The sequence below is a fragment of the Chelonoidis abingdonii genome, chromosome 2 (genome assembly GCF_003597395.2).
Source record: "Chelonoidis abingdonii isolate Lonesome George chromosome 2, CheloAbing_2.0, whole genome shotgun sequence".
NCBI classification, from domain to species: Eukaryota; Metazoa; Chordata; order Testudines; family Testudinidae; genus Chelonoidis; species Chelonoidis abingdonii.
The window spans coordinates 83,761,475-83,789,134 of record NC_133770.1 but is presented as its reverse complement, the minus strand read 5'-3'; the positions used below and the strand labels follow the sequence as shown (position 1 = coordinate 83,789,134).

At 41.7% G+C, this 27,660-nt stretch overlaps 2 protein-coding genes across 2 annotated transcripts in view; one reads left to right on the top strand and one right to left on the bottom strand.

Moving 5' to 3' along the window:
• Positions 1 to 10,349: 10,349 nt before the first annotated feature.
• Positions 10,350 to 26,815, bottom strand: LOC116839738 (prostatic acid phosphatase-like). Its single transcript, XM_032805886.1, has 10 exons — positions 26,702 to 26,815; positions 24,937 to 25,032; positions 22,648 to 22,734; positions 21,624 to 21,776; positions 19,490 to 19,588; positions 16,286 to 16,381; positions 13,658 to 13,790; positions 13,057 to 13,139; positions 11,792 to 11,898; positions 10,350 to 10,506 (listed from the first exon to the last, which is right to left on the bottom strand). The coding sequence occupies exons 1-10, from the start codon at positions 26,813 to 26,815 to the stop codon at positions 10,350 to 10,352; spliced, it is 1,125 nt and encodes a 374-aa protein (XP_032661777.1).
• Positions 19,541 to 27,660, top strand: part of CPNE4 (copine 4) — a 464,843-nt gene continuing 456,723 nt past the window's right edge. The window contains exon 1 of the mRNA XM_032805885.2: positions 19,541 to 19,575. The gene's annotated coding sequence lies outside the window, so the exon portion shown is untranslated. The remainder of the gene's footprint in view (positions 19,576 to 27,660) is intronic.

Here is a 27,660-nt window from a genome sequence, read left to right as displayed (position 1 = left end):
CTACAAAATATATCGGAAGGACAGAGCAGGTTGTGCTGGTGGGGGAGTGGTACTGTATGTAAAAGAAAGCGTAAAATCAAATGAAGTAGAATCTCTACGGATAGAAATTCAATGCTCTAATAATAATATAGTGGTAGGTATATATGACCAACCACCTGACCAGGATGGTGATAGTAACTGTGAAATGCTCAGGAAGATAAGAGGGGCTATTAAAATAAAAAACTCAATAATAATAATAATGGAGGATTTCAATTATCCCCATATTGACTGCGTACATGTCACCTCATGACAGGATGCGGAGATAAAGTTTCTTGACACCTTAAATTATTGCTTCTTGGAGCAGCTGGTCCTGGAACCCACAAGAGAAGAGGCAATTCTTGATTTAGTCCTAAGTGGAGCATGGGATCTGGTCCCAGAGGTGAATATAGCTGGATCGCTTGGTAATAGTGACCCTAATATAATTAAATTTAATATCCCTGTGGCAGGAAAAACACCACAGTGGCCCAACGCTGTAGCATTTAATTTCAGAAAGAGGAGCTACATAAAAATAAGGAGGTTAGTTAAACAGAAATTAAGGGAACAGTGCCAAAAGTGAAATCTCTGCAAGAGGCGTGGAAACTTTTTAAAGACACCATGATAGAGGCTCAACTTAAATGTATCCTCCAAATTTAAAAACATAGTAAAAGAACCAAAAAAGAGCAACCGTGGCTAAACAGTAAAGTAAAAGAAGCAGTGAGGGGCAAAAAGGCATCCTTTAAAAAGTGGAAATTAAATCCTAGTGAGGAAAATAGAAAGGAGCATAAACACTGGCAAATGAAATGTAAAAATACAATTAGGAAGGCCAAAAAAGAATTTGAGAAACTGTTAGCCAAAGGCTTAAAAAGTAATAGCAATTTTTTTTAAGTACATCAGGGAAGAGGGATAGCTCAGTGGTTTGAGCATTGGCCCACTAAACCCAGGGTTGTGAGCTCAGTCCATTCAGAGATGAGCTGCCAAAATCTTACGAACTGGTTCCCTACCAGGTCTTTGGTGGCATGGCTCCAGCGGATGAAGGACCTGCCGCCGAAGACCTAGTAGGGAACCGCCCAGTGAGTACACCTCCCACCATTGCTCTACCCCCAACTGCGCCCTCAGAAACCACACCCATAACCCCCCCCACTCCTGTTCCCTGAACATTCCTACCTGAGACCCCCACCTAACTGCCCCAGGACCCAACCCCCTGCCCAACTCACCCTGCCCCTGTCCTCGACTGCCCCAACCCCACTCACCAACATCTCGACAGACCCCCAGAACTCCCACACAATGCCTTCCAACTCCCCTTCCCCATCATCCTTTTTCCCTTGGGGTGGGGGGGGACATGTCCCGGGGGGGGCCCCTCAGAAAAAAAACCCTCTTTGGCCCCCTTGAAATTCCAAAAAAAAAAAAAAAACCCCCCCCCCCCCCAACCCCGCCCCCCCCCTAAACTTTCCCTTTGGTTCCCTTTTTGGGCCCGGTAAATTTTTCCCAAAACCCTCCCCCCCCCCCCCCCCCCCGGCCCCGGCCTCTTACCGCTGCTAGGGCTGGCCTGGGCCGGAGCCACATGGCTGGAGTTGGGGTCAGGGCCGGTGTCCGGCCCAGAGCTGGAGTCAGGGCATGGGCTGAGGCCTGGCCCGGAGCTGTGCTGCATGGCCAGAGTCAGACTGGGCTGCGCAGCACCTGGAGCCCTCCTCGCACCCTGTCCCCACCCCAGCTCACCTGCAGGAAGCCCTGCTTCCTGCGAATCAGTTGATTTGTGGGAAGCAGGGGATGGGGAGGAAAAGCCATGGGGAGCATCAGGGGAGGAGATGGAGCTAGATGAGCTGGGGCAGGGAGCAGGGCAGGGAGCTGCCACAGATTTTGTTAAATTTAAAAGCCATTTAAACAACCGGTTCTAAATTTAACAACCGATTCCTGCGAACAGGTGGGAACCGGCTCCAGCTCATCACTGGGGCCATTTAGGGATTTGGGGATTGGTCCTCCTTTGAGCAGGAGGTTGGACTAGATGACTCCTGAGGTCCCTTCCAACCGTGATATTCTATAGGAAGCCTGCTAAACAGCCAGTGGATAATTGAGATGCTAAAGGAGCACTCAAGAATGATAAAGGCATTGCAGAGAAACTACATAAATTCTTTGCATCAGTTTTCACGGCTGAGGGTGTGAGGGAGATTCCCAAACCTGAGCAATTCTTTTTAGGTGACTGATCTGAGGAATTGTCCCAAATTGTAGTATCATTAGAGGAGGTTTTGGAACAAATTGATAAATTAAACAGCAGTAAGTCACCAGGACCAGATGGTATTTACCCAAGAGTTCAGAAGGAACTCAAATGTGAAATTACAGAACTGCTAACTGTAGTCTGTAACCTATCTTTTAAATCAGCTTCTGTGCCAGATGACTGGAGGATAGCTAATGTGACATCAATTTTTAAAAAGGGCTCCAGAGGTGATCCTGGCAATTACAGGCCGGTAAGCCTGACTTCAGTACCAGGCAAACTGATTGAAACTATAATAAAGAACAATATTGTCAGACATATAGATGAACATAATTTGAGGAAGAGTCAACATGATTTTAATAAGGGAAAATCATGCCTCACCAATCTACTAGAATTCTTTGAGGGAGTCAACATGCATGTGGACCAAGGGGATCCAGTGGATATAGCAGGGGTTCTCAAACTGGGGGTCGGGATCCCTCAGGGAGTCACAAAGTTATTACATGGGGGGGTCACGAGCTATCAACCTCTACCCCAAACCCCGCTCTACCTCCAGTATTTATAATGGTGTTAAACATATAAAAAGTGTTTTTAATTTTTAAGGGGAGTTTGCACTCAGACTTGTGAAAGGGGTCATCAGTAAAAAATGTTTGAGAGCCACTGAGCTATAGTGTACTTAGATTTTCAGAAAGCCTTTGACAAGGTCCCTCACTAAAGGTTCTTAAGGAAAGTAAGCTGCCACGGGATAAGAGGGAAGGTGCTCTCATGGATCGGTAACTGGTTAAAAGATAGGAAACAAAGGGTAGGTATAAATGGTCAGTTTTCAGAATTGAGACAGGTAAATAGTGGTGTCCCTCAGGGGTCTGTGCTGGGATCAGTCCTATTCAACATATTCTTAAATGATCTGGAAAAAGGGATAAACAGTGAGGTGGCAAAATTTGCAAATGATACGTAATTACTAAAGATAGTTAAGACCCAGGCAGACTGCAAAGAGCTGCAAAAGGATCTCTCAGAACTGGGTGACTGGGCAACAAAATGGCAGATGAAATTTAATGTTGATAAATGCAAAGTAATGCACATTGGAAAACATAATCCCAACTATACATATACAATGATGGGGATCTAAATTAGCTGTTACCACTCAAGAAAGAGATCTTGGAATCATTGTGGATAGTTCTATGAAAACATTCACTCAGTGTGCAGCGGCAGTCAAAAAAGCTAACAGAATGCTGGGAATAATTAAGAAGAGGATAGAAAATAGGACAGAAAATATCTTGTTGCCTCTATATAAATCCATGGTATGTCCACATCTTGAATATTGTGTGCAGATGTGGTCGCCCCATCTCAAAAAAGATAGACTGGAATTGGAAAAGGTTCAGAAAAGGGCAACAAAAATGATTAGGGATATGGAACAGCTTCCATATGAGGAGAGATTAATAAGACTGGGACTTAAAAGAGATTCCTAAAGAGAGATATGATAGAGGTCTATAAAATCATGGCTGATGTTGAGAAAGTAGATAAGGAGTGTTGTTTACTGTTTTTCATAACACAAGACCTAGGGGTCACCAAATGAAATTAATAGGCAGCAGGTTTAAAACAAATAAAAGGAAGTATTTTTTCATACAACACACAATCTACCTGTGGAACTCCTTGCAGCAGGATGTTGTGAAGGCCAAGACCATAAATGGGTTCAAAAAAGAACTAGATAAATTCATAGAGGATAGGGCCATCAATGACTATTAGCCAGGATGAGCAGGAATGGTGTCCCAAGACTGTGTTTGCCAGAAGCTGGGAATGAGCAACAGGAGATGGATCACTTGATGATTACCTGTTCTGTTCTTTCCCTCTGGGGCACCTGGCACTGGCCACTCTCAGAAGACAGGATACTGGGCTAGATGGACCTTTGGTCTGACCCAGTAGGGTCATTCATTCTTACGTTCTTAAACGTGTTTTGTTTGTACGTTTTGTGAAAGATGAGGGTCTCATGTGTCATTGTGATACAGGTATTATTACATGGTCCATTGTACCATTGTTTCTGTGCAGCTGTAAATACCTAAATAGCTCTAAAGCTGAGCTGTATTTGTTTGAGAGTTTTTTTTAAAAGAAAAGACCAAATCCACATTCATTTCCATTTTAAATGTCCAGTTATAAACAAGAGTTGAAGATCTGGATCCTGTGTTTCTGCTTTCCCAAAAGCTGATGTTAATATTCTCTAAAACACAACAGAAAGTATACAAAGTATTTCCTGCTGTGCATCTGCAGTTTTGCTGGTAGAAGGGAAAAGCGCCTGATGGGTTGTGGTTAGACAGAGAAGAAGTTAAAAGTAAGATTTGCTTTTTACTTGTTTTTTGGTGCACAAAAGATAAATTTCTCTCAGGAAAAGGAGACATGATTGACTGACTCTGTGTTTTTGTGCTTGAACAGCTTCACTGACTTACACTGTAAAGCAGGGGTGGGCAAACTATGGCTTGTGGGCTGGATCCAGCTCACGGGATTGCCACCTCCATAAGTGGCTAGCACAATGTCCCTGCAGGGGCAGAGTGCTCCAAGTGCTGCCCTCACCTACAGGCACTGCCCCCTGCAGTTCCCATTGGCAGGAACAGGGAACTGCAGCCAATGGGAGCTTTAGGGGAGGTACCTGCAGGCAAGGGCAGCACAGAGCCCTCTGGTCCCCCCACCCCCAGGAGCCACAGTGCTGGTTGCTTCTGGGAGTGACGCAGGGCCAGGGTAGGCAGGGAGCTTGTCTTAGTCCTGCTGCCACCCTGCAGCTGTTCCAGGTAAGTGGTGCTGGGCCAGAGACTGTACCCCTCCTGCAACCCACAGCCACACTCCACAGCCCTCCTACTGCACCCTAACCCACTGCTCTGAGCCTTCTCATGCATCCCACACCCCTCCTGCACTCCAACCCCCTGAACCCCCCATATGCCCTGCACCACTCCTCCACCCCAAACCCTTGCCCTGAGCACCTTCCTGCACACCACACCCCCTCTCATACCCCGCAGTCCCCTGCACTTCAACCCTAAATTCATAGAATATCAGGGTTGGAAGGGACCTCAGGAGGTCATCTAGTTCAACCCCCTGCTCAAAGCAGGACCAATCGTGAGACAGATATTTACCCCAGTACCCTAAATAGCCCCCTCAAGGATTGTGCTCACAACCCTGGGTTTAGCAGGCCAATGCTCAACCCCCTGAGCTATCCTTCCCCCTAGTCATGGCCCTGCATGCAATTTCCACACCCAGATGTGGCCCTCGGGCCAAAAGTTTGCCCACTCCTGCTGTAAAGGCTGCATGCACAGCCAGGGCTGGAAAGGCCTTTAGCTGTAGCTTATTAAAAGGATTGGGGTTATACTGGAAATAAAGGCTTGTGGGAGGGAGAACCTGCTCTCTTGATCAGGAACGATCTGGAATTGGTTGCCCTTAAGCTAAGGAGAAAAGACATTTTTAATCTTTGTTTTGCTGCTATGCCAAAGCAGGAAGGTTTTTTTGGCTATATATGCTTCCAAGAGGGAATCCTTTGTTTATTTTCTCACTCCTCTTTGCCACAAAGCAGACCCGTGGCTGTTCTTTCTTGAACATGCCATTTGGGAGCCTCTTTGTAGCTCCCTACCAGTACTGAAGAAAGAGAAGTGGCTATTTGGCCCCAGCTGAGGAGAGAATGGGCCTGCCTGCTAAGAGGAGAATCCCGAACCTGTGTTACCTGCCTGAAGGAAGAAAAGAATTTGTATGTTCTAAACATGTTTATTTTGGGTATTTTTTTTTCTTCAGTTGTGTAGGGAACCCTTATTCCAGGTGTGCGGTGGTGACCCAGTCACACCTTGGCTGATGGAGACAGGCAGATACATTAAAAGGCTCTGTCTCCTGTGATGCGCCTCATTCTTCAAAACAGTGGAAAGGAAGCTGGAATGTCAAAAAGGCCCCCTTTCTCACATATAACCACAGTTTCTCTACTTAAGGACTTGATTCTGCACCCACTGAGGGCAATGGCAGCAGTATGAGGCCCCTTTTAAAAGAAGAGTATATTTTTGGTGTCAAGAAACTCCCTCTGTTTCCAGAGGTTAGCAACCTCAGTCCGAGTCAACTTCCATGGGAGCTACAGAAATTACATGTGTAAGAGTGAGATTAGAAAAACCAAGTAGGAAAAATCACTGAATTCCTCCTTTCTTTAATAAAAATTTATTTGACACGCAAAAAAGCAATTTTCCTGATTTCTTTATTTTCTGCTGGGGAAGGGGGGTGGGCATAGACTCAGCATGGGGCAGAATTTGCAAAGGCATAAAGGATCGTTAGGTGCTCAGGTCCCATTTAAATTCAGGTTCACTTAAGCTGCTTTGAAAATTCCAGCTAAAATTCTTTTCTCGGTTTGAAGCAAAATAGGACTATCAATACCCTGTATACATGGAAAGCAGACATGAGTGAAGTGGAGAGGATTATTATAAATATATAGAGTTATACATAAACTCAGAAATTCCATCAGGTGGAATATAGTGACACCCATATGGTTCATCAGCAGGGCTGGAACATTTAGGTCCACAATACAGATCTCTGCCACTTGAGCAATAGTATATTGTCGTCCTTTGTGCGGCCCAGCCACTAGAGGAAGTTGATACACGTTGCCTGTTAGCTTCACAGAGATTCGCTTTGGAAAGGTGAGAGCCAGGAATCTTGGATTCCATTCCCAGTTCTGGAAGGGAGTGTTCTCTAATGGTCATAGACTTTTCTGCCCTTGTTCCCCCACACCTGACTCGTCCTACTCCTGTTTCCTCTAGCCTAACCTGTTCCTTCCTACTCTTAGCCTTGTCTATAACTCCTCCTTCCCCCAGCTCCTCATACAGATCTCTTCACCTAGCCAGTCCCCCCTTTTGGGTTCCCCATCTGAGTCTCAGCTTTCCCCCAAAGACTCTTAGTTCCAGTCTCTTCCTCTGGCTTCTTGCTCAGCCACCTTGGTTCCCAATCCCAAATTCTCTCCTGAGGTTCCTCATCCCAGTCTCCCACAACCCAAAATTCCTCTTCTGATCCCACTCTTCCCTCCCAGCTCCAGTGTCCACCACCCATCTTCTTGCTCAGCCAATCCCAGCATAAATGCTATACATCACTAACACTCAGGTCTGAAGAGGTGCTGAAGCCTTGTATGGGTTCTCTGTACAGGGGTGAATTCCTCTCATATATGCAAATTGGCATGTTGTAATTTCCTAGGTTAGGTTGGTGAAATGGTGGTAATTGCATGTGAAAATGACCAGATATGTGTTTGATTTGCCAATTGCGTGCAATCATGGTAGTTGCTTCCACAAATTATACTCACAGTTGTGCACTTGCAGACTTCTCAAGTTCTAGTTCTGTAAATCAACTAGCCTATTTTCCAATTAATGGAGGATTGCTCCCTACAGCGTATTCTGCTGTGTTTTATCTAGCACTTAAGAGCTTGTGGCTTTTTTCTCCACTTTTTGGAAAACCTTCATTTTTTGTTGTTAGACTCAGACTTTGCACTGAGCCAGGGAGTTTTCTGAAGCAGGGACTTTACTGTGATCAGAGTTTTTACAATTATATCCAAAAGCAAGGTACATTTTCTACATGAAAGGATGACATACAAAGCAACAAGTGATTTCTCTTTCACCCATGACAACCGAGACTTGCAGCCTCCTCAAAAAGAGGGGAATGGCTTGATGCCTCTTTATCTTGTCACTCCAGCTCACTGTCTACACTGCTTTTACAGCAGATGTGCTGGCTGGGAATTATTTTTTTTTTTCAGTTGCAGGCCAGCAGTCCATTTTGCCCCATCCCTCTTTCTTTTTCTCTGTTCATATGTTGGGTTTTTTTTGTGTCTCACCCCTTCACTTAGTAAACAACAATTTTCCTTGTTTCTTAGGATTTCTGGATCTTTGTAAAAAATGTTTAACTGTTCCTGGAATAGATGGAAGTGGAAGCAGACTGGATTGACTCTTCTATTTGCATGCATCTTTCCTTCTGATTTTGCTTTCCATACCTGACCATTGACCTCAAGGATCTTGTTGTTTCTTAAAGAGGCAGCAGCACTCAATGGGCAATATCACGTCTTTGATGAAAGTTAAACTTATAAGCCCCCCAAAAATTAGCATCAAAAGTATATCCATAAAGTTTAAAGTAATGCCACTGAACTAAGGTCAATAAACTAAACAGTCATAAATCTTGGTAAATTACTATGGCTTTGTAAAGTCAATGTTTCATTTAAGATACATGATTTGATTAAAGCAGAAGTAACATTTTTAAGAAATGTCACAGCCATGTACAATTTTCACAGTCCACTGCAATACTAAGATGTATTTTCTCTTGACAGGTACAATGCAGGCTCTGATCACACTGATGGAAGTTAATGCTGAAATATCTGAAAGGTTGATGTCACTTCACTTAGTCTCCTGAAGATCTTAGCGCATGCATCTGAAGGTAAATGAATTATAGCTTTTAGCAAGCGAGTTGTTCTCACAAAACATGATGAACATGAATCAGAGGAGTAGGGGACCATTTCAGCTACTAGCTGAATTGACAGTATCTGAATATGGGACTGGTGTAACTAGACACAGAAGAGGCTGACACATGCCCCTGCTGTCCTCATCAGAATGAGAGAATGAAGATTATTTAGAAAGAATGGGGGTGGGTGATTAAAAGTTTGTAGCAGTGGTGACTCAGCCCATTTTGAAAGGCATAATGCTCCCTGAGCATCAAGGAGAGTGTGAGGAAGGGGTTCTCTTCCTACATGCATGTAAAGTGAACTCTCTGTCCTAGGGTGACCAGATGTCCTGATTTTATAGAGACAGTCCTCATTTTTGGGTGTTTTTCCTATATAGGCTCCTATTACCCCTCACCCCCTTCCCGATTTTTCATATTTGCTGTCTGGTCACCCTACTCTGCCCCTCAGCATAGTTGTCCTAATGTTCAGGTGAAAAGACATGGCCCTTGCCTAGAAACACTCCTCTGGCTCTCTAGGGTTGCCAGGAGTGTTAATGGTTTCCTAATGCTATACATTCTCCTGTGTGGTGGACATGACTCATCACCAACAAGCTTATAGTGATGAGGGGAAGAGCCCTCTGCACCTTCTCCCCATGTAGCATACTCCTGCAGAGGGACACATAATTTGGTCCTAATGATATTTCTACATTTTACTCGAGATAAACATGTTATGGGTTTCTATTCAATGGATGCTCACTCATAAATACATTATTATTCAAAGCATCAACACAAAATGCATATGCAGCACCAAGGGACAATGATAAAGATGATTTTGACAAAGTTGGAGGTGAAATTAAATAGAATTGCAACCATTTACACTAGGACTGAAGTTTGCCCAGAATCTGTGTGTGGTTCTTGTGAATTTGCTTTATGCTGGACCTCTTAACAGAGGTGTACTTTAAGTCTGAATACTCAAATTGTAACCAAAAGCAAATTTCAATTATGTATTTGGTAGTAATTTTTCACTTTTTTCTTTGTTGGTTAGTTTACATAATTTATCCAATCAGGGAGCAGATTGGACATGACTTAGGTAGCTAAACAGCACAGTGCAGGTGTTGGATATTTACAACACACTCTTCTTGATCATTTTTGTCAAAAAAATACAGGAATCACATTCAATAGTGAATAATGATGATGATTTCTTGATCTGCTTACTGACAGTCTGTGAAATTCCCCGAGTAAATTATGAATGGCTGATTATTCACTCACTCCAGCAAAAACATCTTCCTTCTGTTCATGGATTTGGAAGAGTGTAGTAAGAATTGGCTCATTATGCTCATCTAATATCTGCAGGTCCAAATTCCTCTTTATACCAGTGATTCAGAAAGCCATATAGGATTTCCAAGCATGACATACAACAGCTGCAAGTTACACCCTTGGTTTCAAGGTAGACGTAACCTGAATTTGTCTTCCACCAGAAGAGCAGTTTAGATTTGGGGTTGCCTGGGCATATGCATCAATAGAGAGGTAGGAGGAAAATTATCATAATGGATCTGGATTGCCATTCATTTTAGATCAAACCTGTACAAAAATATTGCTGTTTCAAAGTTATGTCTAGTCAGGGTTGTATCTGCTCTTGCCACACATTTAGGATGACACATGCACACACAATATTTAACAGCACCATATTTACCTTGCGTATGCCCTATATCCTGCATTCTTTTGTCCAGTGGTGCACTAAAACTGATGAAAGTATCTGATTAAATTGCTCGAGTGGACAGCGAAATTTGCAGCCTGGCAGAGTGAGCGGGTGGGGATCTTTCAAAGAGTGATTCCGATAGTACATTTCAATGGTGTATTGCCTGAGTCACAGCACACAAATAAAAGTAAAATTAGGTACGCCTTCTTTGAAGTTGCAGTGTTTGGACCCTATTAAATGTAGTTACACCAAGGACAAGTTTGACACACTTTTTCTAACTCTTTATAAAAAGTGCCAAATGGAATAAATTAAGAGAAACAATGCTTTATTATCAGAGACAGGAACTTACAGTCCATGTGCCCTCCTGTTAGTAAGGGTATCATGGGTAGACTAGAGAGGTATATTTCACCAATTTAACAAGGTCCAAATGAAATATTGATACATAAATGTCTGTAAAACATTATGGATCAACTTCACCTCTGCTGTAACACAGAATGAGTGAATTTTGTCCTATAAGTTAACATTTAAATCTGCCTTTGTACGTAGATATTGAGAATCAAAAAGATTTATTGGCATTAGTTCATCTAAGCTAATCTTCCTGCGCTGACATGACTGGTTTTCCTGTACATTCTGAAAGTGTTTTGTTCAGTCTAATTTTAAGAACTTATTTTGAAACATCACCATCTTTCCTTGGAAGACTTGTATGTTCTCTACTTGAACTTATTGTAAGGGCATTGTTCATGGGGGTGGGATTTTCAAAGGACCCAAGGGAGTTAGACACCCAACTCCTACTGACTTTCAGTAGGACTTGTCCTTCTAAATCCTGTTAGAATCCCACCTGGTATCCAGCCATTTTGTATGGCACCTAGTATCCCTGAACTAGCACTAGTCATGTGTCTGGAAAAAGCTGTTCCTCCAGCCATGATTCTAGAGGGCCCTGAGGCATGAGAATTGTGTGATTTCACAGTGGAAAGGGTTTTGTGAGTCAGGGGAGGGTGTTATGTTGCTCTGTTCCACAAGGGTTCACTGTGTTCCCCAGCATGGAGGGGGAATTTGGGAGCTGAAGAGACCTGGGGATCCTCAACTCTACAGATCCACTCTCAGTGGAGAGTTAGAGGACTGAGTAGCAGTGGGAGCTGAGTAAAACCTCTCACCACTGGAGGTGTCCTAGAACAGGGTTGAAATTCACTGGTGGGGAAGCTTACACTGTAGGGAGAGACTTCAGGCTCCAGGGCTGTGAATCTGGGGCCTTTCACAAGCACTAAAGTCACTCAGATTATAATAATTAAGCTAATACCATGATCCGTATTATTATTTGAGGCCCTATGTGTCCAGGCAGCTTAATATTGGCCATCAAAAAACAGTTTTATTTATAAAATATTCTGGGCTTCAGTAAATTGGTTTTTAAAAAGTACATTTCAGTAATATAGCTTTATCCAGATACTTACCCATCCTTTTCCTGGTAAAGTTCAAAAAAATGGCAGGCACTGTATGGAGGGAGTTTTCCATTGAAAACATTGAGTGCCATCTGTAAGGCAACAATGGTAGCAGCGTGCTGTAAACAGAAGGAACATTCCCATTAAAGAATTCCTGAGAATGATGTGGTCACTACTGAGCAAACATTCAGTAATTTCTCCCCCAGTTAAGCTGCATAGTTCACTTCACTTGCACAACTCCATGAATAAGTACTTGGTCTCTGATCTCTGTTTCCTTGATTATTCTTATTTTAAGATAGCTTTGAAAAAAGTTTCCTTTTTTTTGTGATGTGGAGATACCTATGCATTTATATTAGCCTTCCGGGACTACTATTCATATTCCAAATCTCAGAGCAGGTTTGAACAGTTGCCATTAAAAATAACAATAACAACCTGCCAGAGAAATGTTTCCTTCTTTTTCATTCCAAATATATATTAATTTACCCAGAATTATGCTGACCTGAGGCCCAGGACTGGCAATTATCAGTTCCAGTCCGATGATAGACTTAGGCCTGAAGGTTAAAAGTGGCCTTCTGTTTTGAGTACCTCAGCTGTTAGGCCAAACCCTTTCAAGTGTCCTCCAATTCTGGATGCCCAGCCTGAGACAACTCACGTCTGATTTTCAGAAGACCTGAGCACTTGCAACTCTAGAGAAAGTGAACGGGAGTTGGGAGTATTCCGTTCATCTTACAGACAGGCCCAAGCTTTCTCCAGCTGGTCATCCAGAATTAGATGAGATTTGGGATTTGACCCTAAGGTCCAACATCTGACAACCTAACTGGGCTATAAATAGTTTTTGCCAAGTAATCCAGGACTCTCCCTGCCCACTGGGAGAAAGTGCATGTTCTGTGCAAAAATAGAAAACCTCAGTATCTAAGTCCAGCACCTTTTAAAGTCACTACATTTAATTAAAAATAAAAAGCAGCAGTTGGCAGGTTTCTAGATCAAGGATGTCCTATTGGATCAGTGAAAGACCTTGGACCAAGCCTTTTGATTTCTTCACTAAACAATCAAAACAGCTTAAGAATGAAGTAAACCACTAGGTTGGACTGGGAAATGCGATGCTGTATGTATCTGAGCTAAATTTTCCTAAGTAAATCATGATGAAATGGTTAAAGCTAGCCACAAAAGAAAAAAAAAACAGTGTAACTGTTGTTAGATGCAGGAAATGAAGTCCCATGTCTTTTACTATAGTTGACAACTTCAAAAATCCAACATAAAAGAAAAAGATGACTCACTCCAGAATAGATAATTATCTTTTGCCGGTTGGAAGGCTTTCTGGCAGTCGAGAGATGTTTGAGAATATCTTTTAAAAGAACACCTGGAAGAAAATTGGAAAATAGTGACAATAATGGTATAGGGAGCTTATGTTAATGTTGATATTCTTAACACAAGGAAGTGCTTAAACACATAGTAGATTAGTTAACATGTGTTTATAGCTACTTTTTGAAGTTCACTGATGGATCTGACCCAATCTTTGTATAAATAATGGGCCTGATTGTGTTCACACATGCACCAATTTTAGGGACAGATTAATTGGTAGATCCCAGTGGCTGAAAGCAGCCATAAACTGGTTTAACAGACTGGTTCACAAGAGTAGTGCAAAGAAGCCAGAGTGTATTGGTGAGCCTGGCCCTCTCTTTAGTGTTACTCCATTGTAACTTCCTGATTTCCATGGATTCAAGTAAGAATAGAAGGTGATCACCTTGTAATATATGTGTACATAGCAGCTTCCATAGTTCTAAATAGGATATGAATTCAAGTGTTGACTGTACACCCTTTCCACTCTGTTTTCCCATCACACTCTCACCCCACTTAGAATTATGTATTTTTGCCTACCTCCCTGGAGTCGAGACTTCTGTTTTTGTTTGTGGAGCCCAAATTCTGCCCGTAGCAGCAGTTCTGTGAGCTTTAGAAGCTTGGTCCTGACACCATGCGTGGCCCATGATGGTAAAGTGTAATTGTTGATCTCCTACAGCAGAGAGGGAAAACAATGATTTTCTCTCTGATTTCTACCAGGTTGTGTTGCTTCCTTTTGTATTGTTACAATGCTCTGGTACATTCAGGTACAAATCCTGAATATTTTGACCAAATTAAAGATTTCTCTTTATTTTATATTAAACTAAGGACCAGACACTGCACTTGGGTGGTGGTGGAACTCTCATTTATATCAATATATTGCTCAATGACAGCAACTTTTAAAGGGTAAGAAGAGATGACAGTATTCATGAAGACTAGCAGGCGGCACAGCGCTAATTGGGAGGGATATGCAAAATGGCTGCATGTATAGTGGATGATCATCATCAAATTATAAAGGATGAATCTTGTGTCTTAGTGAAAATTTTCTGTTATCAGTAAGTTCCTGAGCCACATCCAGAAACCCTTATTCAAGCAAAACTTACATGGCAGTCAAGACTGTTTGGCTTGGCAGCTCTGAGAAATCAGTGAGCTAGAGAACAGCTCAAACTGCCACATTTATATCTGCATTTTGAACAACCTTACGTCTGGTGAGGGTTGGGGATCTGGAGATGAGTTCTGGCCCATTTTACACCAACTCTTACAGATGTTGCCTCAGTTCCCAAAACAAAGTGGAATGAGGCTATGGTTGCCTCTGGGGCTGGATTCAGATATGTTAAAGGCTGCCACTGTGAAGAGGTAGGAAGTGCACACAGTGCTCCAGATTTGTACCGAACTGAATTCCTGTCTAACAAACCCAGTCTATTTTGTCATAACATAGTGTACCCTTATCAAAGTGTGACAATTTAAGTGAGCTAAATAGTGGGAGTGTTCTCAGAACTACCTGCTTCCATTCTACCTGTTATGTCCTGACAAGGACTTGCTAATTAATCATAGGATTTGTTTAAACAGGGGAAACAATGGATCATGTCAGGTTAAATCAGCTTGGGTCACAATGTATTATTTATTTCTTTAACAAACATGATTTGTTTCGAAGGAAGAGGCCATGCTAAGTGAATATTGTTTCATATCATTGCCGCAGGCAAACAAGTACCCTGTGCCTTTGGACAAAGAGTCCAATGTTTCTGTTAGTCTATAAGGTGCTACTGGACTCTTTGTCGCTTTTTAGAGATCCAGACTAACATGGCTACCCCTCTGATACTTGTGCCTTTGGAGTTACCTAGAAGTCAAATGGCCTGTGACCATAATAAATAATATGGTGAGGTGACTTCTACCATGGCTGCATGAAAACAGCTAACAACAAGACTCTTTTTGCACAGCTGATAGAGTTGTTGCTTTTGTGGCAGGAGTCCCAACTAGAGTCCCAGATGAGCAACGTGAAGGACCCATACTCAGAGTCCAGCACTGGAGGAAGTACTCTACTAATTAGTTAAATTCTCTCTGGCATAAGGGCCCCTGATGACAGACAGGGATGGGCAATTTTGTAAGTTTACCTGATGGAATAAACTCCTGCCTCAGGACACCATGACGTTTGCAATACAGCATTGTGGCCTTGCATTGACACATCTCTGTCTGGTATGTGGTGATGACTTACTGTAACATGCTCAAGTTGCAGTTTCCCATTACGTTGACATTTCATGGGTCATTGGACTAATGTAGAGATCTGGGAAATGTCCCTGGTGGGATTGCCTTGGCAAAACTGGGACTATTGTGGAAAATACAGGATAGATGGAAACTTATTGCAAAATGTGATACAATTGGGTAGTTTGCATCCACAATGTAATCTACTTTAAAACCGCTTTAGTCTTCTTGGTAATATGCCAAACAGTTATTTAAATAAAAGGAAAACAAACAAGCAAAACAACAAACAACAACTTGCATTGCAACACCTTGCAATTTTTGGTCACTCCTGCACTGGAAGACATAGTCCCTCTGCTTAGAACAGCCTCCCAAACAATATTCACCAATAGCCTTCTGCCTCCTTCAAATTACTGCTATAATCCTACTTGTTCAATGAATCTTACAGGTTTTTCCATTCACACACTGCTACATTTGCTACTACCTAATTATTACTGTACCTGCACGCACCATTTGACTCTAAAAATCTTTGAGGAGGAAGATTACATTTCCTGGTCTGATCCATGTATTTTTACTACTATAAACACTGTGCATCTTTATGGTGCTCTATAAATAATACAGCAAGCAGGGGGTCTAAAAGTTACCTCCTCCTTTCCCTTCCAGAACTGTGGTGATAATGTGATTGATAGACTTTCTCAGTGGTACTTAGGGCAACAAGGAATTTAACACACACACACACACAGAAACGCTATGTTGGCATAGAACTGGATGAAGGATATGTATGCCAATTATTTGAGGCAACTGGTCTGGTAAGAATCCCTAGCTCTGGACATTCTCAAACAGCTATTCCTTGCAAATGTATAACTTTTTTCTAACCACTAAGGAGCGGAGGATGACTTTTGTAAATCAATCCTTCTTGTACTGTAGCATGTTTGAATTGTATCTTAGGGGAATTTTCTTATGTACTTTTACCTCACATAGTAAGGTGTCATATATTTTTATAATTCTTTCAGTGTTCAGCCTCTTCAATGGGTATCCTGTGTGAACTGCTAAAAATCTCAGAAATGGCTGGAAGACAAAAACAACAAACATGTAAATATGATGAAAGGCTTTTGTTTTGTCCATTTATGACATTCCTATATAACTCCGTAATGATATATGCCATTGTTACAGAAAGAATAAAGACAGTCCCTGTTGCAGTGAACCTACAGGTCAGGGACAGATGACAACAGGCAAGAGGAAAGGAAGTTTACACACAACATAGTTGATGGATATATACATCACTAGTTCCCATTCTAAAAAAGTTAATTTTTTTCTTCTTCTTAAACTGTTGTGGGAACGTGGGACACTGTAAGAGGAAAAAGAGATTTTGAGATGGGATCTGAAGGAGCAGAGGGAGGCTGCATGACCTACTGTATCAGGGAGGAGATTGCAGACATCTGAAGAAACATGGGGAAAAGCACCAAGGCACTTTGTGGGAAAGGGGTAAACAGTACCACGTAGAGAAGCAGAATTAGTGCAAAGTATGTATTGAGCAGGAGAGTGGCAGGAGACAAAAGTGAACAGTAAGCAGAGGCAGAACTGTGTAAAATATGAGTAGACTGAATGTGGTGCCAAGTTGCAGAGCCAGTGAAGAGCCTGAGAAGCAATGACATGGTCAAAGCAGTGGAAGATGATAGTTTGGCAGCAAAGTTTTGGATAAACTTGAGGGCTAGAAAGTGGAAGTCAGACAGGCCAGAGAGCAGGAGATTGCAGTAGATTTTGATAGTTGAGATGTGGAGGAAAGGAGAGGCATTTGAGATGTTGTGGTGAAAGAAGTGAAACACTTGAGCGACAACCTGAATGTGAGATGTGAAGGGGAGAGAGAGGTGTTTGAGACTGTACTGAAGTTGTGGGAATTTTCTAACATGAAAATGAGAAAAATTAGTGAGGAGATTTTTGTAGAGGAGAAGTCATCTGAATTAGCAGAGGAGCATATGGGGAGAGATGTCAGAGGAGGTGTTGTGGATGTGACACTGAGCAGAGAGAGGTGAGTTTGTAGCAGAGCTGAGTTTTGTTTTGTAGATTTCCACTAATCTGGTGGCCAAGAGTTTATCTTCACTAAAATTGCACCTGTCATTTGGGGTGGATAGGCCAGCCTAGCAAGTTTTACAATTTCATAATCAGTTAATGGGTATAATCGCCTTCCAATATGTGGTAGTTAGGCCTGTTAATGTTAGTAGGAATGAAATACCTACATTAAAAGGAGAATGTGATGTTCTGTACCTCATGGGAACACACTACATGCCCATATTCATCCTTATAATATGATTGTGTGGTATCCAATACAAAGTTTGTCATATCGTGTGTCTTTGGAAGGCTCATGATGTATTGAAAATTGTTGTTATAGTAATGTTATAATAATTGTTGTTAGAGTAATGTTATAGGTTGTAATTTCATGTATATGGTTATGAGGCTGAAAATGTGACCTCATGGGTTAAAATAAGCCCAGGTAAAAACTCCCCAAGAGCAGAGGGGCAGTTCACACCTCATCAGGGCAGGTATGGGACAAACCCAGACCAGTCTCACAGAAACAAAGGAAACTGGCCTAGGCAACAACAAAGGATCTCTTGGACTCCTAAGTGAATCACCCCCCCTTCCTTTGGTCAGTTTGGGACTGCGATGAGGTAATGCTCACTTCACTCTGAAGCAGGAGGGGGGCAAAGCCAAGACAGAAGAAAGGACATGATAAAAGAGAGAGACATTTGCCATGCTCTTCCTCTCTCTTCCACCTATATCTACAGACACCACACCAAGCGAATGAAGCGCTGATCTAAGGGAGAGCCTGGCTGAAGTGCAACCAGCCAGCCTGTGGTGAGAAGCATCTAAGTTTGTAAGGGCATTGAAAGTGTTAAGATCAGCTTAGAATGTGCTTTGCGTTTATTTCATTTGATCAAATATGATTTGTTATACTTTGACATATAATCACTTAAAATCTATCTTTATAGTTAATAAATTTGTTTGTCCTTTCTACCTGAAGCAGTGCATTTGGTTTAAAGTGAGTCAGAGGCTTCTTTTGTGATAACAAGCCTGATACATATCAATTTCTATGTTAAATTGAGAAACTCCTACAAGCTTGCAGCATCCAGTGGGCATAAGTGGACACTGCAAGATGGAGGTTCCTAGGGTTGTGTCTGGTACTATAGTGTCATTGGCTAGTGTCATTTGGTTGCACAATTCAAGGAGCAGCTTACATGCTAGAGGCTGTGCATCAACAGCCCAGGAGTGGGGGTTCTCACAGAGCAGGGTAAGGCTGGCTCCCAGAGTCAAGGATTGGAGTGACCTAGCGGATCACCAGTCCAGATAACACCAGAGGAGAATGTCACAACGAGATCTCTTGATTTCCATTCTGGTGACCTACCATTGGCTAATGCTGTCATGAGTGACAGTGTGATGGAGTGTAGTCTGCAAACTGGCCCTGCAAGAGTTGAATTGGGACAGGTGAGGCCAATAAGTTAATTTGGCTGCAAATAGGGGAGTTTTAGGCTGGAGGCAGCTAATTAGAGAGAAGATCACCTGTGAGGGACATGTAGGGCTTCTATAAAAGACAGGAAATTGGAAGCAGAGGGGTCTACTGGGAAAGTATTTGCAGTTATTCCTGGGGAGAAGGGAGGTGTGTTTGAGGGGGCTGCAGCAATGAATTTGCCTAAAATTACTCCCTGGGATGAGGGAGTAAAGAGAGTGGCAAACCAGAGAAGTGGGGAAGGCCAGGAGATATGACAGCAGCTCAGGGAAAGGTAGAAAGGAGCAGAGGATGGACCTTGGCTGCTCTGTAGAGGGTCCCTGAGTTGCAACCCAGAGTAGAGGGTAGGCCTGGGTTCCCCTGCCTGCCATTGCAGAAGTGGCACTGTGAGGCCGTGAAGCGGAAGACTGCCTGAGACTGCTTGATACATTTCTCTCAGAAGAGAAAACCATGCTAGTGACCTAGCCAGATGGCTGAGTCATAAAGAGGATGCTGGGGTTTCTGGAGTGAGACAAGGGCTGCCTAGGAGAAACTGACTGGCTGTTACCATGGGAAGGGACATCAGCCTGACTGAGCTAAAACCCAGAACCTGTCCAGTGGTGAGTTGAGCAACACCTTACTGACAGTTTTTAATTAGACTTTTTCCACAACTGAAAACATGTTGTGTTCTTTACCCTGTAGTGCTTGAAATGTCTTCGAAATGTCCTTGATGCAAAGGTTTCTTTCTGAAGTTCGTAGTATCGTGGGCAGTTTGGATAAGGTAAGTGTAGCAACTAAAACAAAACATTCAATGGATTAGTTAGGCAGGGTGTTTCCCATTTGGCTATTTAATGTTCTTTCATGAGATTCCATTTTTCATTTGTGTGTTAGTTGAGGCAATCTGTACCGGGGGTTTGGTTTGTTTTCCAGTGTCTTTTGCGCTAGGTAAAGTATAATAGCCCTATGGACTCACTTCTGTAGTAGAACTATTAAACCTTTATGGAAGTCCCTGCTTAAAGATGCTGTGGTTGAAAATTAGAACATAATCAGTCAAGGTGAAATGCACAGCTGTGCAGAGGGCTGTTGCAAGCCCATGTTCTGCTTAAGCCTTCAAAATAGGGCTTAAGTGTTGTATATGCCTTTTGCTGGCCTTCTACACGGGTGATTTCACCCATAATGTTCGCTTGTAGAGATTTTTGAAAACTTTGTTTACTTTCACCACAAGCTAAAGACTGTTTAAATTATATGATCTAAGAATTTGTATTTGTGTAATCTGAGAATTTTTATTTGAAATTATCTGCATTAAATTTAAATAGTAAAAAAAACAAAATTACATGCCACTTCATTTCAAATTGGCTGTATCTTTCCTACTAACATGTGTTTTGTTCTCTCTCACAAAATAATTAATAAAACTGTTTGTAGCCACACAATTAAAACAAGAGCTTTAAATAAAACCTTGGAGAATTGAAGAGATAATTAGCCTGAAAATATGCACACCTAAGTTTTTACGGCTTTAAAAATCTACTTGTTTAAGCCATGTCATCCTGAAATCTAACCACGTTTTTATGAATAGGTATGGTTTTTCTTGATGTAATTGGACACTAGCTTTGATTAGAAGGACACTTGTGGAGTCAAGTCTGCTGTATATTCATAGTAATGTAAAATGTAAGAAATAATAGTGTGTGTGTGTGTGTGTGTGTGAATCACATCTACATTTGTTTTCCTATTCATGAGAATTTTTTTATTAACTTAGTTTCTAGTGACTGCAGTACAGCACTTACAATGGGCATCAGACCAGGGCAGCAGTCAGTGGTCAAGATAAATAAGGGCTACAGCAATGTTTTATAGTCATTTGATTCACTTGTGTATGTTACATGGACCAGGGAATGGTTGTCTGATCAGCTGGCTAAACATGTGTGAGACATTTTGCTGAGTTTGATACCAGTGCTCTAGGCCACCTATTCTCAACCAGTGGGGCACACCTCCACTGAAAGCTGCAAAATTCCTAGGTGTGTAGGACTCAGTGGGAGCCTGAGAAAGGGAAGGAAGGAACAGCTCACTCTTTTCTCTCGACTCCTGCTGCCATTCCTGCCTTGCTACCTTCCAGGCATATCTTCCCCTTCCCTGCCCAAGTCCCAGCTCTGGGGCAGGGGAAGCAGCACGTCAAGTGGCTGTGTAGCTGGCTTGACACATCCCCTTGGAAAAGTGTTCCCCACTCCCCAGACCGGAGTACTATGTGGGTCCAGAGGAGAAGAGAGTGAAAGGAATGGCCTATTTACCTCACAAGCCTCACCCCCAGTAGCACCAACCCCAACTCTTTTTTAAAACTAGCAATTGACAAAATAGCTAAAACGTTATTCCACAATCCAAATCTCACTGAGATATGGAGAGACATGGGACAATTTTTTTGTCTATTTTGTGGGTCATGGATCAGAAAAGATTGAAGACCACAGCCCTAAAGAGTTGAGAGGGGAGGGAAAGTACTTTCCTCTCAGCTCTCAAATGGAGCAAGCTATTTTTAGTGTCTGTGTGAGCCAAGAGAGTGGGTTAATCTGTTACCAACTCTGAGTTGTGTTCTCATACAGTGTGGGCAAACTCCCTCCCTTCCTTAGATTTTAGACTTAGATCTTTCTATTTTCATTAAGCACAAGGCTGTGTAGAGGAGTCCTCCTCTTGAGGGATCTCAATGGTGCTGCCCACGCTATTAGTTCTTAGTGCACGATGCCTTAGCTTAGTGTCACTTTCATCCACTTCATTCACTCTTTGTCACATATTTTGGCTTTCTGATCAAGCCAAATGGGAAGCAGAAAGTCCCCAGTTTGTACTCACCTTGTCATGTGACACTGGCACAGTGTGAACTGGGATTGGCTGCCAAAGGATTTTGGGGTTCCAGACCTGATTTCCAGCCAGTGGATACAATCCAGCAAGACTTGCCTGGGCACTCATAAGAGTTGGATCAGCATCTGTGCTTTGAACATAAATCTGGAGCAAGGATAGAAAGAATTATTTCTTAGCATTCACTAACAGAACCCTACTCCTGTTAATTGTCTGACTTTTAGGGGGAAAGGAGGGAACTGGAAACGGGATGGGAGGGTTGGCATCCAAAGGGACTGAGACCTAAAAGGAAACTGGGATAGAGAGGAAGCAGTGAGCTGGAGCAGGAGCAAGCGCTGGAAGGGATAATGAGCTGGAATGTGATACCAACCCCATTAGAAATTCTAGTGGAAAAAATTCAACCGGCTCTAGTTGGCCAGCTAGCTTTTGGGATGAAGCAATGGATATGATGAGCTACTGGACTCCCAAATGAAACAAAGATTTCAAATAATGAGTAGCCAAGAGATTCTAATAGCGTCTTTTGGAATTTCTGGTTGAGGTTCTCATGAGCACAAGAGAGGTGGACACCTATTGTTAGTGGCTGAGGTCCACGGTAAGGAGGATGTGGGGTCTACACAGGAGGGCTTATTGCATCACTGAAGTGAGGCTGCTAGTAGTGATGCCCTAAGGCAATGATCTCTGTATTCACAGGATTCCAAATATAACACCAATATTTTTCAGGTGTTTTCAGGCTTACCCAAATTCCACAACTTTCTGTGTGATTTGATTTCTTGCCAAACCTGATATACCGCTGAAATGAAGATCTTTCTGAACTAACTCTTCAGTTATCTTTCTATAATGAGTAAATTTGAACAAAATTTGGTCCACAACCTCAGGGAGTCTGAGATCCCTCAACTGTTGTTGACTTCAGTGCAAGTTAAAGGTGCTCAGCACCGGGCAGGATCAGACCCCTCATGTCTTAAGGAAGGCCCATTAGTATGTAGAAAAAGGTGTCCTTCATGCTAATTCTGATACTTGCCTCAAACTGATTATATACGGTACTCAGGAAATGTTTATATCTCTTCCGCATGTATTGCCCGAGCTCATATTGCCGCTGTATTCCAAGCTGTGGAAGCAACAATATTGATTAGTGCCAATGTAAGGTAGTGTGGATGAATAATTCAGGTTTAGCTGATTTTTAAAAAGAGGAGGGAGCAGTAGATAAAATAAATCCTATAGGTTATTTTCCTTCTTTTTGATCTGGCCAAACAGGATGCCCTGGGATATTTTTTAAATAAAACCAAGAAAGCCCACCCTGAAACACTATATCTCTGCTGTATGTTACAGGAACCTTAGCTAGGCACTCCTGCTTCCCCTGTCCACATCTCTTTCTATCTGATTTATTTTAAGTCTTTATCCATTAGGTATCTCACATTTATGGTGCATAGAATCTGAGCTATCCAAGAGAAGCAAGAGCTCCTCCATATATGGTAATGAAATACAGTACATCTATAGTCCTGCAATTTGAAGATACATCGTCATAAGCACAAAAATCAGGAAATGCAACAGTTTTGAACCTCAGCACGGTATTATACATTTTAATAATATTGAAATTAGTGGATGAAAGCAGCTAAATAAATCCATTATTATCTTATTTATTATTACTACCTTGAGTCCTGCAACCAGGCAACTCACATGAGTAAGCACTATTCACATCCTAATTAAGAAAATATCTTAAAATATTTGTATAAGGGGGGTAGGCCTGGAGGAAGTGGGGAAATACTGCAAAGTTAACATTGATGTTACAACCTTAGCTTTTGCATCTCCTCACTTTGACTGTAATTGTGAAACATTAGTGTTGCATGAACATAGTCCTTTCAACATTTAATTTCTTTGCCATTTAAAAAAAATGGCGGAGGGCGGGGATTGTTTGGGATTAAGCTGCATTGCATACAAATACAATTTACATCATTGTAGTTAGCCTTTGAAATTTATATCTTATTGAACTGACCAGGATGGGGTAGGGATGAGTTCCCATATTTCTTGTTGTTTAGTTAGATGAGGGGTTCTCAAACTGGGGATTGGGACCCCTCAGGGGGTCGCAAGGTTATTACATAGAGGGTCATGAGCTGTCAGCTTCCACCCCAAGCCCCGCTTTGCCTCCAGCATTTATAATGGTGTTATATACATTAAGAAGTGTTTTTAATTGATTAGGGGGGTTGCCCTCAGAGGCTTGCTTTGTGAAAGGGGTCAGCAGTACAAAAGTTTGAGAACCACTGAGTTAGATGCAGTTTTCTGTAAATTGTATTAAAAAGGCAGCAGTGCATCCGTCTGTATTGTGATGTTTGCATTGTCATAACAGACAAAGATAGAAATTCAAGACCTGATCATGGAAGGTGCTGAGCACGTGAACACCTATTCAATGAATGGAGGCTGAGGATGCTCAGTACCCAGTTGGATAGAACGCTTCCTTTGTTTCAAATGAAATATGTATATTTCAGAGACCATCTGCACAAAAGACTGTACTGCAAATGTGACTCCAACTTTCATAGATTTTAAGGGCAGAAAGCACCATTATGATTCAGTCTGACCTATATAACAAAGGCCATAGAATTTCACCGCATGGTTCCTGAATTAAGTGCATATCTTCTGGGCAAGCTAAAGCATCTGTTTTGAGAAGACATGCACTCCTGATTTAAGACTTTAGGTGAGGAAGAATTTGTCACTTCTGTATGTAAGATATCCCAATGGTTTGTTTACCCTCCGTGTAAACAGCTCACTTCTTTTTTCTTGTCTGAATTCGTCTAGCATCATTTTCCAACCATGGGGTCTTGTTATACTTTTGTCTCCTGGATTAAGGAGCCCCATACCATCAGAAATGTTCTCCTTTGATCAAGACACTTAACCTCCTCTTTGTTAAGCTAACTAGCCTGAGTTTCTTTAGTTTGTCACTAGAAGGCATTTTTTTCAGACATTGAACCGTTCTTGTAACTCTTTTCTGAACCCTATCAAAGTTATCAACAGTCTTTTAAAAATGGGTACCAGAACGGCACACAATATTCAAGAAATCGTCTCACTAATGCTATGTACTATGTTAATACCACGTCTTTATTTCTACTTAATATTCTCCTCCTCATATATTCAAGGATTGCATATGAGCTCCAAGTTTGATTCATTGGTAAGAGAGCAAGTTCAGTTAGTTATTCACTATGACCTCTAAGTCCTTTTCTGAGTCATTGCTTGCCAAAATACAGTTCCACCACCTTAAAACTTTAGCATGTGAAAGACAATTTCTGTTTCAATATGGACCCCTGTAAAGCCCACAAACCTTGGTAAGTTGTCCAGATCCCTGTGGCCATGCATTTTTCTTGTGTTTATCAGTTGGAAAAGATTCACATGGGGTATGGTCACCATGGCGAAACACCTGACAAAATAGATTGAATTCCATTCACATAATTCTCTTTTTATTAGAAGTAATTATTCTTCTTCATTAATAGTGTCTTCATTAATAGTTAGTGCTGTATATGCTTGTACTAATACATCTATCGTGTTTATTGTATATATTGTTTATAATATCTACTACTAATAAAGAATTATTTGTATTATGATTGTGCTTAGGAGCCCTAGTCTAAGACCTACAGTAACTTATTTTACATCACTCACTCACTCATGCCCGTCACTCCAATCGGGGTATGGGCCGCCAGCCACAGATCTCCAGAGTCCTCCACTCACGTCCGTAAGACATCCACTTACGAACTTTACATAGAATCATAGAATATCAGGGTTGGAAGGGACCACAGGAGGTCATCTAGTCCAACCCCCTGCTCAAAGCAGGACCAACTCCAACTAAATCATCCCAGCCAGGGCTTTGTCAAGCCTGATCTTAAAAACCTCTAAGGATGGAGATTCCACCACCTCCCTACGGAACCATGACATAGGGACGTTACTCTTCTGCATTTGAAAAGTAGCTAGCTCAGGGTTTCATTTGCAATCTGTATAAATGTGTATAATGGCCTTATGTATCATATGCCAGATCTATTTTGGAGAGGCTAGGATAACATAGGAGGAATAGGTCACACTACATTAAGCAGGCAGGACCGTATATGAAAAAAAAACCACCAGTCACATTTTTCTTGCTTAAAAAGTTACTAAGACAGTAGTGTGTAGGCAGGCAGATATCAAATATTGCAAGTTTCATCATCTAAAATCTAAACTCAGGGAAGATAGTTGTGAAAACTCTGAATCTATCCCTATGTCCCTTTTCATTCCATTTCATGTTATAATCCTGTATAATTCACTTGACTCCACATACCTATTAGTCACATCACTTTAAAACTACATATTACACATTAATTCTTCCCCAAATCATCAAAGTAGAAATAAAATGTAAGATTGCATCTAAAAGAATATTTAGCGATTTAAATGCATGTGCTATGTCTAGCATAGACCATATTCAGACCTCCTGTAACCAGGGCAACTTGCAAATCAATGCAAGTTGTGCCAACTTGCAACAGGCCTGCATCTGGGCTGTTTGAATGAATAAATACATAAACAAAGCAGCATACATCTTTTTTTGATTACACATAAGGGAGACATTGCTTTCCCTTGAGCTAATAAATTAGTTCCAAGGCAAAGAAAAATTCTCCACTAAGTGAACATTAGTTATAGCATCTCATCTATTTCACAGCTTTAAATGATCATTGCAGAATGCCTCTTTTGATGTCACCAATAAGGCACTCACTGCAAAACTTCAGCGTCTCCTGAGATTGCAAAAAGGAAGCAAAGTTACAAAATGTTCTTTAAAGTTTGGGACTTTGTTTATTTTTCTATAGGAAGCAATAATACAGCTTGACTATTCAGGAAATATTGAAATGCCTACAAAACATTTCCCTCCTGGGTAACACTTTCTAACTCAAGAAGAACAATAAACCACAGGTGCTGTAAGAAATTACTTCCATTCACATACAAATGGCAAGGAGAAAACGTTCCTGCTCACAAAACATCTCCTATCGTGTCCCAGTGCAAGAAGCCAAAGAAAGATGTCAAAAATTACTTCCATTCACATAGTGAAATTAACACTGCCATCTACTTACTACAGACACAAACTTCAGTTTTCTTTTTGCTGTTGTTTGATGAAGCAAAATGAAGAAAAGACTCAACAAGAAGCATAAACTCCAGACTCCACATAGCAGCCGTCTCACTCTCATCCTTGCAATAGCTTAAGAATGTTTTGCACACCAAGTGCTTGGGATAGACAGAGCCCTACTGAAGATTTGAGATACAGTTAGATGAATAAGAGGGGAGGAGTAAGTCTTATGCATTATGAATTCTAGAAATGGACCATAGCCCTGCCTCCTGCTCACCTTATTCCCCTTTTGGGTTACTTGCACCCCAGGGGACTTGTGAAGGGAGCAGGGCACTCTGCTGCTACCCAGGATGCATGTGATAGAGGGGCTTCTTTGGCCCCATGCACCCTGACAGTGCAGCTGGGCACAAGCTGACCATGAGTGCTTATGCTGTTTAAACTAAAGCCTAGTAACACCATCATAGATTTATTTATGAGTGTTGCATCTTTATAAATGAAAACATTGCAAGTATATACTGGTGTAGTTTTAATATGCCATATACAAAAGTCTCTCCCAAGATAACTTCCACCACCCAACCACTGAGAAGCAAACCCATTTTGTCTCAGTACTTTGTATTGGAATTTATGCAGCAGTAGCAGCAGTGGAGGCGGCAATAGCCATTCTTCCATTATTGGATCCCTTTGGGCATTTCTAGATTTGGCTCTGGGTGTTAGGAGAAATAAAATAGTATGTATTTTTATTTATTAGCTCGAAATTAACTGGCAAGAATAAAAATGTGTCCAACAACTTCCCACCTCATGCAATGGATTGATAATATCTCCAATGGCAATGGTTACTAATTTCCTCTAAAGAACTTTTCCCTCAAGTGCCATAAATCTTGGTAAATCTTTCTTTGCTTGTTAACTTTTCTTGGAGCAGATGTAATTAGTGCCTCAACATATGTAAGTCAGAAGATGTTTCTTTAC